Genomic DNA, 13,349 nt, shown 5'->3' with positions numbered 1-13,349 from the left:
CCTTCATTTTACTTCCTTTACATTTGAATTTAGTTTGTTTTTGCCAGTCCTTTTTGTGTTTCTTTTTGTGTCTAGTTTATATATTTTTGTCTTAGTTCTCTTCAGCTGTATTTATTTTTCTGCCTTTTTCCATCTCCAAATCCTCTTTTTGGGTTTCTTTCGGTTACTCTAAGCTCCCAAGGAAATGATAGCATCTCATCCTCATCCTGGCCATTTTTCAATTGAAGACATCTTCCTTGGTTTTCCTGCTGAATATATTCGGCTACTTGCCCTTCCATGTTTAACTCGCTCTTTGACTTTCCAAGACCTTTTTGTAAGTCTGACTGAGAGAGCCTTTGTATATTATGCAGTACTTTACAACACTTTCTAGTATTTACAGGCTGTTAAGTCCATCAGCTGCCTTTTTTGTTAAAATACTTAGCATATCTAAACTTTTGACCCTCCACTGTTCTGTTTTAGTCAGTCCATAAAGAGACTTCTTCAAAACTGTCCATGCCAGTTCACCCAAAATATTATTCTGTCTTTCTGAGATGTCAATTGAGCTTCTGTGAATTTCCAGCATTTTCTGTGTTTTTTAAAATTTCATATTTCTATCATTCTGTCTTTTTTCTTTTTGTGTAGTCCTAGACCTTGACTTCAATTGACATAAATTAACTTTTCAAAAAAATCAGGCTAGCATTCCTTCAATTTTATTGCTAGTTTAAAGACTGAACACCCCACTTCCATATAGACTTTAATAGGAGAGTCATCTTGCCATTTCAAAAAGTCAACACTTAAGGTGAATTATTAGTTGATTGTTTTATTTTCTCACAAGAAAGTAAGTGTGAAGAAAATAAAAAGGTCTCTTGTGAAGAAAGCATGGAGACAAAGCTGGTTGACTCAGTAATTAGGAGGAAATTATTTTTTTAAATCGCACAAAATAATCACCAACAACAAATGATTCTTACTGGAACATCCTCAAGTCTAGCCTTTGGCTCATCCCCACCTGCTTTTCATAGAGCAGCTGGCTCCAAGTATCATATCCCTGTACAATTTATGTACAAGTGTCCTGTTCCCTGAGGAACCAGGATAAAAATGCTATTGTCCTCAAATGTGGTGGTGCAATTGTAGGAAAAGAGTGCATGAATTGAACAGTGAAATAAAAAGAAACAAACTACGAATGCTGGAAATATACAGAGTCCAAAACTCTGACGACGCCACTGTGCCATCAGAACTGAGGCAGAGCAGATCATCTGTCCACCTTTAGGTCATGATGCTGCCACCGTCATAGATTTAAATACTAAAGGCTGTGCAGGCTGCATAACCACAGCCAGCAGCGTCTCCGATATTCTGGAGGGCAAGGGGGAATAGACAGGAGTTAATCCCTGAGGGAACTAAAACTTTTTTGAGGAGAGGCAGAAACCTGGTACAGCACCTTCTATAAAACCTACTGCTGCTTAAAGGGGCATGGCAGCATTCAGAAAGCCAGCAACCTGGGCTAGAAGGATGGCAGCCAGAACACAGAAATGAGTTGTAAACTCAAGGGAGCATGCTGCATGTCCTTGTGATGGAGATTTGGAGCAGGAGGGATGGTTTGTTGGGGTCGGGTATCAGTGACCTGCCAAGAACATGATAAGTACTTCATGGACCAAAGTGGCAGTGAGTGAACACCTTTGCACTGCAATAAGAAGTTTAACAACCTCACTACAAAAGCTAAGGTAAGTTAGCTTTTCCACGGACCCTTCCTTTCGAACTCCTTTAATATTTGTGACATTCCTTTATTCATTACTCTTAGAGGAGTTAGGGGTGAAAGTGGGATACAATTGTGGAGAGTGGAGGCTCCACAGAAGTAAGTCCCTGGCTCTCAAGCTTATAGATCCAGACTGTTCTATATGTAAACCTGTATATACATTGTATAGCCACCAGAGGGCTCATCCACTGGAGTCCCAAGGGATCCCACAATCCCCTGGGAGCATAGGTACTTAAGGAGACCTCACAGGCTGGAGATGCACTCTGGAGACCTGCAATAAAAGACTACGGTCACACTTTACTTGAGCTCACAGTATTCAGTCGGACTCTTTATTCATAAATAACACAGACCTCTAGAGTCCTGCTGCAAAAATGAGACTAGATGAGAATCCTGGTTGCATGGAGCACTGAGGCCTATTTTGGAGATGCTGAGACATGGCACAGATCAGCAGAGTCCAGTGTTAATATCTGAGAAGGATTCAATACGATGCAGCGATACCTAGATCCAAGCATCAGGAAAACTGCATTTGTTCCCTCTCACAGTGAGGCATCCAGACCAGTCAGTGCAGCCCACATGAATGCTTTGACCACTTCAGGCCTTTGAGGATCATCTGGAGAATATGACAGCAACTAGCATTGATGTGATTCTAGACACTTCAGCTTTGATATTAACCCCCACCCACAGTGGGTGAGAAAGGGTTAGGGGTGGGGAATCTCCAACACGTTGTGGGTGTGGGGCATCCATTTAATTAATGTATTTAAATCGGGCTCCCACAGTAAATGGAGCCTGATTTAAAATTCGCTGCTGCTGCGCAGGTTTCCCAGGGGTTGGGAAATCCGGCAGTGAAAGGAAGGTGTGCCCTGCCGACTCCACAAGGTAAATGCCTTTTTCAGCACTCCTTGTGTGCCAGGAGGAGCAGGCGTGCTCTCCCCACCCCAGTAGGCCCCAGAAGTACAAAAAAAAATCTGATTTTTGGGACCACATCCTTTTTTATATGTCACTTCATCATCCTAATAATGATCTTTCACATCATCGTAACAGTCTTCTATTAAGCAATTTGCAGAATCTTCAACTCCCTGTCTGTGATTGGAGTACCTGCTGTACTCTCCAACCTTACTAAAATGCCTGTTTCTCTTTTAATATTCAGTTCCAATAAAGGGGTACACACCCAAAAAGATCAATAACCTGTCTTTTTTTCTGTACAGATGATGACGGACCTGCTACGTATTTCCAGCAGCATTTTCTATTCCCTGAATTTAACGGTGATTGTTGTTTACCAAAAACGGTATAATAATTTACTGAGCAGGCAACAATGGGAGGACGATAACCACGTCACAAATCTTGTTTATCCATTTTATTTATTGCACTTTAGGCTGATTAAAGACCAAATACCTGGCACAACCTGTCTCTCCAACCTTCTCTTGCAAGGGCTGCAACTGTCTTAATTCCTGTTGGACATAGACTTTTTACTGTCAATGAAGTATTACATTTTTTCCTTTTTAATTGTTAAAATTTACAGTGCTCTTTCAGGTGAGAGTCTTTCCAGTAATTGGAAGAAAGCTTCAAATTCAGACGAGGCATACTTGATGTGTTTTCTCCAATGCTCAGCAGATGTATATTCCATCTGACAAATGGGATCATAACTCAGCAATCAATGCCGTTTTGACAAACTTTGCAAACAATAATGGTGGATCAAGCATAACAAATAATCGACCCAAGTCTCATTTGGGTGTATTTCATCATCTGAGTGCCAGTTTCATAATGTGCAAATCCAGATAACTTACAGGAGTACTTCTTATGAATTGGCTTTCAGACATTGGAGCTGTAAATTAGTTAGAGCAATATTACTTAACGATTTCTTACCAAATACCTCACTCTGCTACTTCAGCCAAGGCTTTCATGCACTTAAAATAAACAATGTAAATGCCTCAAATGAAATAGCAGGAAGAGAGACACAAGAGTGTCGTGCTTGTGTGGAAATGTTCAGGCTCGGCCTTCAGGCATATTTTCCTACAGCCACTAATATGAGTAAGTACAAAAGGGGGAACACTTTTTCACTCGTACTAACAACCAGAGAAAATATGCCCAATTGTTAAGGTAGCAATTTGGAAGCACATGTACAACATAATTAACTACATTACTGTGACAACTTCTGTATTTGTAACAACAGAAGAGTAACCACGGAGTTCCCTACCACACATCATTTGGTACTCATTTGAAGCAAAGCCATCCGTACAAGGAGGGGGAGGAATCACAACACTGACATAGTAATATAGCTGGTGCTTCAGTTTATACATAAATTCTATCTGTGTGGAGAACTGACAAGTGCCCAATTAGTGAATTTGTTAACGGGGTGAAAGAGGGTGCCAGAGGTGCTGTAAAAGACTGAGTTTTGTACTTTGTTTTAATGGTGTATGTAGAGATCTTCATTCAAGGTCCCACACAAAGCATAGTAGATGAGGAATCTTGTCCAGTATTTATTTTAATTAAATGCCTTTTCGTGGAGCCGAGGGCAAGTTCTCCTTTAACTAATAATCGTGAAGTGGCCTTGTAGCAACTCGCCAAACGACTTCAACAGTACATCCTAGCTCTGTGACCTCTCCCTCCAAAAATGACAACAGCAGCAAGATCATAGGAACACCATCACCTCCAAGTCACACACCATAATGACGTTAACATATGAAGTACAGCAATATGCTTGATGCTGAGTCAAAATCCTAGAAATCCCCACGCAACACCATTGAGGGAACAGCATCACCACACGGATTGCAATGGTTCAATGAGAAGGGCCAGAGCACCTTCTCAAGGCATTTAGGGACGGGTAATAAAATGCAGGTTTGCCAGCATCACCCACACCCTAACAACAAATAAAAGTGCTTTGATCGCACATCTAGCAGATAGTATCGAGGATGTCTGTGTTATGATTTTGTGGAGCCATACAGACCAATGGTGAATATTCATTTAGAAAATAGTTTTCTTTGGTTCACTTTTTCAACAGAGCCGAGCTATGGGACAGTTAGTCCGACATTATGCGAGAGGCTGATAAACTGCACCTTGACGGAGAAGGATTGTCCATATGGCTTTGTGCAAGATCAGAAGGGATGTTTGATGTGCCAGTGCCTACCTAGTAAGTATTCCAATCATTTCGGAATGTTGGAAAGGTTAGCGTCACCAAGTACTGAACCCTCTGATTCAGTAAATTTTAATGTGAATAATGTTATACTTGTTTAGAATTATAAGCTCCCCAGCAAAACTCCAACAAAATGCAGTGAAAATTCTTTGGGAACTGTTCGCTGGCTGCTCGGGTCTGCCCAACCCCATCACTTTTAGTATTACTCACTGGCAGTGATCTGAGATGTATAATACATCAGCCCAAATATGAATGGGTGTATTATTAGCCACAAATGATGGTGAATATATCATATGATTTATTCCCCATTTGCACCTTAGCAACTTTGTTCGATCCTGGTGTCCAGCATCGCTGTGGGCAGCGGAGGGTGGATTTAAAAGGGCCAGCAAACCTACACCTCGGAATACTGCCACGGCCAATACCCCGCCCCCCCCAGATAAACGCTGGGCAAAGCAGCTAAAATTACAAATTACCTTGATCCCAGAAAATCGGCTGGAGTCAGGGGTATTCCTCATGACTGGCAAAACGCCCACCCTGCTGAAGATTCCCCAAAGTGGAAAACCCTGATCCTAGTCTGTTTCTATTTTGATAACAAGTGAAACTAAGCGGGTCACGCCCCGAGGAAATTCCAAGCGATCACCTGTTAGCTTTACATAATTCTTTGAGCCTTTGAATAGAAATTCCCTGTTCAGGACACAGTAGTTTTAAAAGTTTCATAAATGTTTTAGCACTTTGCAGAATTCAACAGAATTACAATGTTGTGAAAGTTGCAATTGTTCCACCCACTGGACACAATGCAGAGCATTAGAAAGGCCAGTAGTGCAACAGTAGCACAGGTGGCAAATCTTTCCTGCAAACTAACAATTCATAATCTAGGGTTGACTCAAAACCATCAAGCAGCTGGGAATTTTAGCCTTTAGCATGGTCTTTGTTACCTCTTTCCAGGAAATATTAAGCTTTATGAGCATCTTTTTTGTGTGCCTCCATTTGTCTGCCACTTTTTCAACTTTAATTTTTCTTGTTAATCACTTGTTTTCCTCAAACATGGCCCCTTACATCACAGCAGGCATAGCTGTGGGGAGGGAAAAGAGAAACAAAAGACTTGCATTTGTATAGCACCATTTATGACCTCAGAACGTCCCAAAGTGCTTTACAGTGAATAAAGTACTTTTTGACGTATGTTGTAATGTAGGAAACACGGTAGACAGTTTGTGCACTGCAAGCTCCTGCAAATTGCAATGTAATAATGACCAGATATTCTGTTTTTGTGATGTTGATTGAGGGATAATTATTGGCCAGGATACCGGTGATGGACAACGGGGATAAACTCCCCTGCTCTTCTTCAACATAGTGCCATGGGATCTTTTACGTCCACCTCAGAAAGCAGACAAGGCCTCGGTTTAACATCTAATCCGAAAGGTGGCACCTCCAGCAGCGCTGTACTCCCTCAGTATTGCATTGGAGTGTCAGCCTAAAGTTTTGTGCTCAAATCTTTGGAGTGGGACTTGAACCCACAACTTTGTAACTCAGAGGCAAGAGTGCTACCAAGTTCCGAAGCAGAGAATTTACCTGGGTTACCTCAGCTGGTCATTACTCTAGGTTGAACTCGATGTACCAGCCTGCTCAGTAGAATAAACGGGGACCATCTGGATGTCCCATCCTGTGTCCTAGCCTTGACCCTCGAAAGAAACCTGTATCAATAGAGAGATCTAGGACACTGGGGCGAGTAAGAAATCAATGACTGCCCAATACTGCATTGCACCCCCCCCCCCGCCCCCCACAAGTTCTGGCAGATCCGCCCACAGTGGTGTGAGTGCTCCCCAAGAATAATTAAATGAAGGAACCTGCCCCTGATCCCAGATTATTTGGGCATGGTCAGATGCTCATTACCACCAAACCCCATCATCCACCAATATCCACGCACACACACTTTCAGCAGCTTTTGTTGAATGGCAGTTGGGAGTGGTCCCTACCCAGGGATGCTGATGCTGATTGGGGGAGTAGGGAACATCAAGTATAATTCCAGGGTTTGGAGCAGAGATAAGAGGGGGCATAACCCAAGCCAACACCCAGTTGTATAACACAAGTTTACATTCTACTGTGTCTAAGTACAGGAACAATCTTGCCATCAGTCAAGCCAACTTAAACATAAATAAACAAGTACTATAAGCTTCCATTGCAAAAGTTTGCAATAATGTTTAAATGTTTGTGTATTTTTAAAATTCAGTCGTAACATTGTGAGTTATTACATCGTCTGAACACATTAAACATTATTGATGTTGCATACTTTGGTGTGTACAATCCATGACGTGTCTCCCGGTCACATCTGTAATTTCCAGCGTTCTGGGCAGAACAACTGTTACTAATTTCTGAGTTCATAGTAGCAAAATGATCTACACACGCAATCCCTACATTCCAGCAGCCTGGGGACAACAGCTGGAACTGGAAGAGTTACAATGCTAAGGTGGAACAGGAGTTGGTCTGTTTGCTACTCATACTGTGAACTGTAGTAAACTTTACTGTAATACTCATGAATCCTCATATTGCACACATCTCTCTGAGGCAGTGTGCTCATCATAAACAAAATATTTTCAACCTGATTAGTTATGTTTGTTTCTGTTAATGGGGTCTGAAAAATAAACCACTATTTCTACAACTTAGCTATGATTGCAAGTAAGGAATTGGAGTTGCAGTGGCACACTCCTGTTAGAACTCTCAACTACTGTCCAATGCAGAGTGATAAGATGTGGATTTGCTCTTGTGGTTTGCAGTGGGCTGACCCTTGCCATTAGCTGGAGCTGTTGGCCAGGGGCCAGCTACTTGCAATTCACTCAGGCGGCTTTCACACATATTTTAAAGGCCGACTCCAGCAAGAGGCAGCTTGGCTGCTTGCCTTCTCGAGTGAAGAATGGTATGGGAGTACCGAATGAGAAGTGAGGAAGAAAGTAAGCCATGATGTTTTGGTCAACAGGGGTTTATTGTTTTGTAATCTGATTAGTACATTTTGTACTTGTTGTGGCTGATAGTGAATAATTTATTTCTGTTCCAGAGGAACCCTGTCCAGATTTGACATCGTATTGCTCCTTAGATTGTCCCCATGGTTTCCTGATGGATTTAGATGACTGCAGCATCTGTGAGTGTCGGCCACAGCCCCACAAATGCCGAAAACTTTCCTGCAACAAGAATTGTCCCTATGGTTACATGTAAGTACAGCAGATCAACACCGAAAAGTTTAACGAGTTGCACAGCCTTTTCTCATTCTTCAGTTAAGGCCAAGTTACAGTGTAGGTGCAGTCAAATCCTTGTAATCGAATAACCAGGGTTCATCACATTCTGACTCTGTTAAGCAGATAGTTTATTTAATCAGCCAGACATATCACATTATTCAAAACAACCACAATTGAAGTTTTGCGATTTATGCACAATGACCTAATTTAAATTGGGTCAATAAAATAAATTGAGACACAATTTTTCTTTTCCATTTTCTTTTCTTTCTCGAGCATCATTGATAGCGGTGTGAACTGTGAGGGGGATCTAGGAGACTACAGAATGACTTGGACAGGTTAGGTGAATGGGCAAATGCATGGCAGATGCAGTATAATGTGGATAAATGTGAGGTTATCCACTTTGGAGGCAAAAACACGAAGACAGAATATTATCTGAATGGCGGCAGATTAGGAAAAGGGGAGGTGCAACGAGACCCGGGTGTCATGGGTTCATCAGTCATTGAAAATTGGCATACAGGTACAGCAGGCGGTGAAGAAGGCAAATGGTATGTTGGCCTTCATAGCTAGGATTTGAGTATAGGAGCAGGGAGGTCTTACTGCAGTTGTACAGGGCCTTGGTGAGGCCTCACCTGGAATATTGTGTTCAGTTTTGGTCTCCTAATCTGAGGAAGGATGTTCTTGCTATTGAGGGAGTGCAACGAAGATTCACCAGACTGATTCCCGGGATGGCAGGTCTGACATATGAGGAGAGACTGGATCAACTGGGCCTTTATACATTGGAGTTTAGAAGGATGAGAGAGGATCTCATAGAAACATATAAGATTCTGACAGGATGAGACAGGTTATATGCAGGAAGAATGTTCCCGATGTTGGGGAAGTCCAGAACCAGGGGAAAGAGTCTTAGGATAAGGGTTAGGCCATTTAGGACTGAGATGAGGAGAAACTTCTTCACTCAGAGAGTTGTTAACCTGTGGAATTCCCTACCGCAGAGAGTTGTTGATGCCAGTTCATTGGATATATTCAAGAGGGAGTTAGATAAGGCCCTTACAGCTAAGGGGATCAAGGGATATGAAGAGAAAGTGGGAAACGGGTATTGAGGTAAATGATCAGCCATGATCTTATTGAATGGTGGTGCAGGCTCGAAGGGCTGAATGGTCTACTCCTGCACCTATTTTCTATGTTTCTATGATAACTGATCCAAATTATTTCATCCAATATTCTACACATACACATCATTTGCCCCCATGTAGTAGGATTGTCCTGGAGTCTCCAAGAAATCTCCAAGGCACTACTACGAGCTATCCTGGAGAAAAATCCTCAGGACCTGAAAAAAATTGTTTTTTTTTGCACATTTTCACTTAACAGTTATAAAAAAAAACAAGAGTTGTTTGACTGAAATTGAGAATTAATTTCAGAGTGTTCGCTTTTCAACTAGTGTTAGGAAAGTGGTGCGATGCGAGGATGGACATATTGGTAGAACAATGGTGGGGCGGGGCTGTGGGGCACAGGAGATCATGTGATGAAACCTCCAGGAATGTGTCCAACCAGAGTTGGCAATCCTACCATGTAGAGATTGTCGAGTGGTTTATGATAAATTCATCTCTGGATGCTAAAGAGCAAAAAGTGAATATCCGACATGAAACCTTTTTTTGTTTTCATTTCTGCCACTTCTGTGCTGCAGGTGCCAGTTTGAGACTGGTACCTGCAGAGAGAACTGCAGAATTAGCATTGTTGAGTTATAAGACCACCCCTGTATTTCTCTCTAGTTAGGCATGTTAACCTTGTGCACGTGGATGCTTCCAAACATGGAGAAAGCTTCACTCACCAGTATCTAAATGACGAGAGCTGGGCTTTGCTGATACCAAAAAGTGGGTCTTTCTTCAATAATTAATAAAAACAGAAAATGCTGGAAATACTCAGAAGGCCAGGCAACATTTGTGGCGAGAGAAATGTTTCAGATTGATGACCTTTTGTCAGAAATGGAAAAAGTTAGAGATGTAAATGATTTTAAGCAAGTGCGAGGGCAAGGAAAGGGGGGAGGGGAGGGGAGGAAAGAACAAAAAAGAAGATCTGTGACCGGGTGGAAGGCAGGAGTGATTAAATGACAAAGGTATTATTGTACAAGGCAAAAGGAGATGGTAATGGGACAAGTAAAGAAACAAAAGATGGGTCTAGAAGAGGTGTAAATGGGAATGGCAGAATCAACAACAGTTGCTAGCTGAAAAAATAGAGGCAGAGGTTATGATCTGAAATTGTTGAACTCTTACTGAAACATATAAGATTCTGAGGGGGCTTGACAGGGTAGATGCAGAGAGGATGTTTCCCCTTGTGGGGGAATCTAGAACTAGGGGACATAGTTTCAGAGTAAAGGGTCGCCTATTTAAAATGGAAATGAGGAGGAATTTCTTCTCTCAGAGGGTCAGGAATCTTTGGAATTCTCTATCCCAGAGACCTGTGGAGGCGGGATCATCTTAAGGTGGAGATAGATAGATTTTTAAACAATAAGGGAATCCAGGGTTATCGGGAGCGGGCGGGGATGTGGAGTAGAGGCCAGGATCAGATCAACTATGATCTTATTGAATGGCGGAGCAGGCTCGAGGGGACAAATGGCCTAATCCTGCTCCTATTTCTTGTGTCCTTATGTAACTCGGTTGAGTCCAGAAGGCTGTAAAATGCCTAGTTGAAAGATGGGGTGCTGTTCTTCGAGCTTGCAATGAGTTTCATTGCAACAGTGTTAGAGGCTGAGGTCAGAGTGGGAATGGAGTGGAGAATTAAAGTGACAGGCAACCGGAAGTTTGAGGTCATGTTCATGGACTGAATGGAGATGCTGTGCAAAGCGATCACCCAATCTGCATTTGGTCTCCCCAATGTAGAGGAGACCGCATCATAAGCAGCAAATACAGTGTACTAAATTGCAGAAAGTACAAATAAATGGCTGTTTCACCCGGAAGGGACTTTTGGGGCCCTGAGCCATGGAAACATGGAGGAGGTAAAAGGGCAGGTATTGCAAGAGAAGGTGCCGTGGGAAAGGAAGGGTGTACTGCAGGTGACTGCGGAATGGACCAGGGTGTCGCAGAGGGAGCGGTCCCTTCGGAATGCTGAGAGGGAAGATGTATTTGGTGGTGGGATCACGCTGGAGGTGGTGTAAATGGCAGAAGATGATCAGTTGAATGTGAAGGCTGTAGGAGTGAAAGGTGACAAGGGGAACCATATCGTGGTTCTTGGGAGGGAGGAGAAGGGATGAGAGCAGAAGTGCGGGGAATGGAACAGGCACTGTTGAGGGCCATGTCAACCATAATGGAGGGGAATCCTCAGTTGAGGAAACAGGAAGACATCTGGGAAGCACTGGTAAGGTGACATCGTCAGAACAGATGCGACGGAGGCAAGAAAAACTAGGAGAATGGAATAGAGTCTTTACAGGAAGCGGGGTGAGAGGAAGTGTACTCCAGGTAGCTGTGGGAGTCAGTGGGCTTATAGTGGACATTTGTCAATTCTGTCTCCAGAAATGGAGACAGAGAAGTTGAGGAAAGGAAGAGTTGGAGATGGACCATGTGAAGGTGAAGGAAGGGTGGAAATTGGAAGCAAAGCGAGTGAAACTTTCTAATTCAGGGCGAGAGCAGGAAACTGCACTGATACAGTTATCAATGTACCGGAAGAAGAGGTGAGGGAGGGGACATGAGTCGGACTGGAACCTTTCTTCGAGTTTGCTTTACACTAGTTTCAGTTGTACTGTGGATAGTTTGAAGCTGAAGCACTACAAGACCACCTTCTCAAAATGCTGTGACACTGCTGGATAAAATGCAGTACAACGTCAATTCCATGACTTCAATGACTAGGTATATTGATATGCAAAGATTGGGGGCATTGCATTGCCACAAAACTGCTGTGTGAGTGTCCGCTTGCCTGTTGGTACAGGTACAACCTCCCAAATCCGGAGTTCCAAAAACCGGAATGTTCCAAAATCCGGACATGGCGCAGATCGGAGGAGGGGTTGTCCGAAATCCAGAAATATTTTCCAAAAACTGGACATTTTTTTTAATAGGAAGCAAAGTAACTCCCCGCTGCCTCCGGTGTTTCTTCCTAAGTCGGGAGGGCGCACTGTGTCCTGGGGCTGGCTGCTCCTCCTCTCCCCACTGCCTCCGGTGTTCCCTCCTAGTTTGGGTCAGCATGCTGTTGGAGAATACAGGTACATGAAAGTCGGCCCGAGAGTTTCCGGATTCGTGATTTCGGATTTCTGTTCTGAAATACGGAAATACCCGAACCTCGGCCCAGACGTTTCCAGATTCGAGATGTCGGATTTCTGTTCCGTAATCTGGAATGGCCTCGGTCCCGAGGTTTACAGATTTGGGAGGTTGTACCTGTAATACCTTGCCTATAGGTCCCAAGATTAGTTTGAGGCCCACTCCAGGATTTATTCACATAGTCTAGGCTGGCACTCGAGTGTAATACTGAGGAAATGCAACATTGTCATAAGTGCAAGATACTCCTTGCCAATTTAGGTAGACATTAAAGATCTCATGGCGCTATTCGAAGAAATGCTGTCTTCCTAGTCAGTATTCCCCTTTGAACCATAAGAACATAAGAACAAAAGAATTAGGAACAGGAGTAGGCCATCTAGCCCTTCGAGCCTGCTCCGCCATTCAATAAGATCATGGCTGATCTGGTCGTGGACTCAGCTCCACTTACCCGCCCTCTCCCCGTGACCCTTAATTCCCTTATTGCTTAAAAATCTATCTATCTTTGACTTGAAAACATTCAATGAGCCAGCCTCAACTGCTTCCTTGGGCAGAGAATTCCACAGATTCACAACCCTCTGGGAGAAGAAATTCTTTCTCAACTCGGTTTTAAATTGGCTCCTCCGTATTTTGAGGCTGTGCCCCCTAGTTCTAGTCTCCCCCACCAGTGGAAACAACCTCTCTGCCTCTATCTTGTCTATCCCTTTCATGATTTTAAATGTTTCTATAAGATCACCCCTCATCCTTCTGAACTCTAAGGAGTAAAGACCCAGTCTACTCAATCTATAATCATAAGGTAACCCCCTCATTTCTCGAATCAGCCTAGTGAATCGTCTCTGTACCCCTTCCAAAGCTAGTATATCCTTCCTTAAGTAAGGTGACCAAAACTGCACGCAGTACTCCAGGTGCGGCCTTACCAATACCTTATACAGTTGCATCAACACCTCCCTGCTTTTGTACTCCATCCCTTTCGCAATGAAGGCCAACATTCCATTTGCCTTCCTGATTACCTGCTGCACCTGCAAACT

The 13,349-nt window shown here is 43.1% G+C and overlaps 1 protein-coding gene across 3 annotated transcripts in view; it reads left to right on the top strand.

Annotated features, from left to right (window-relative positions):
- LOC139263199 (cysteine-rich motor neuron 1 protein-like) overlaps positions 1-13,349 on the top strand; it is a 340,422-nt gene that overhangs the window by 282,515 nt on the left and 44,558 nt on the right. For all 3 annotated transcript variants that reach the window (XM_070878927.1, XM_070878926.1, XM_070878925.1), the window contains 2 exons: positions 4,728-4,856; positions 7,909-8,062. In XM_070878927.1, the coding sequence (XP_070735028.1) occupies positions 4,728-4,856; positions 7,909-8,062 (283 nt within the window). The remainder of the gene's footprint in view (positions 1-4,727; positions 4,857-7,908; positions 8,063-13,349) is intronic.

Source organism: Pristiophorus japonicus, chromosome 4 (assembly GCF_044704955.1).
Source record: "Pristiophorus japonicus isolate sPriJap1 chromosome 4, sPriJap1.hap1, whole genome shotgun sequence".
NCBI lineage: Eukaryota > Metazoa > Chordata > Chondrichthyes > Pristiophoridae > Pristiophorus > Pristiophorus japonicus.
The sequence above is the reverse complement of the archived record's forward strand: the minus strand, read 5'-3'. Positions and strand labels throughout refer to the sequence as shown.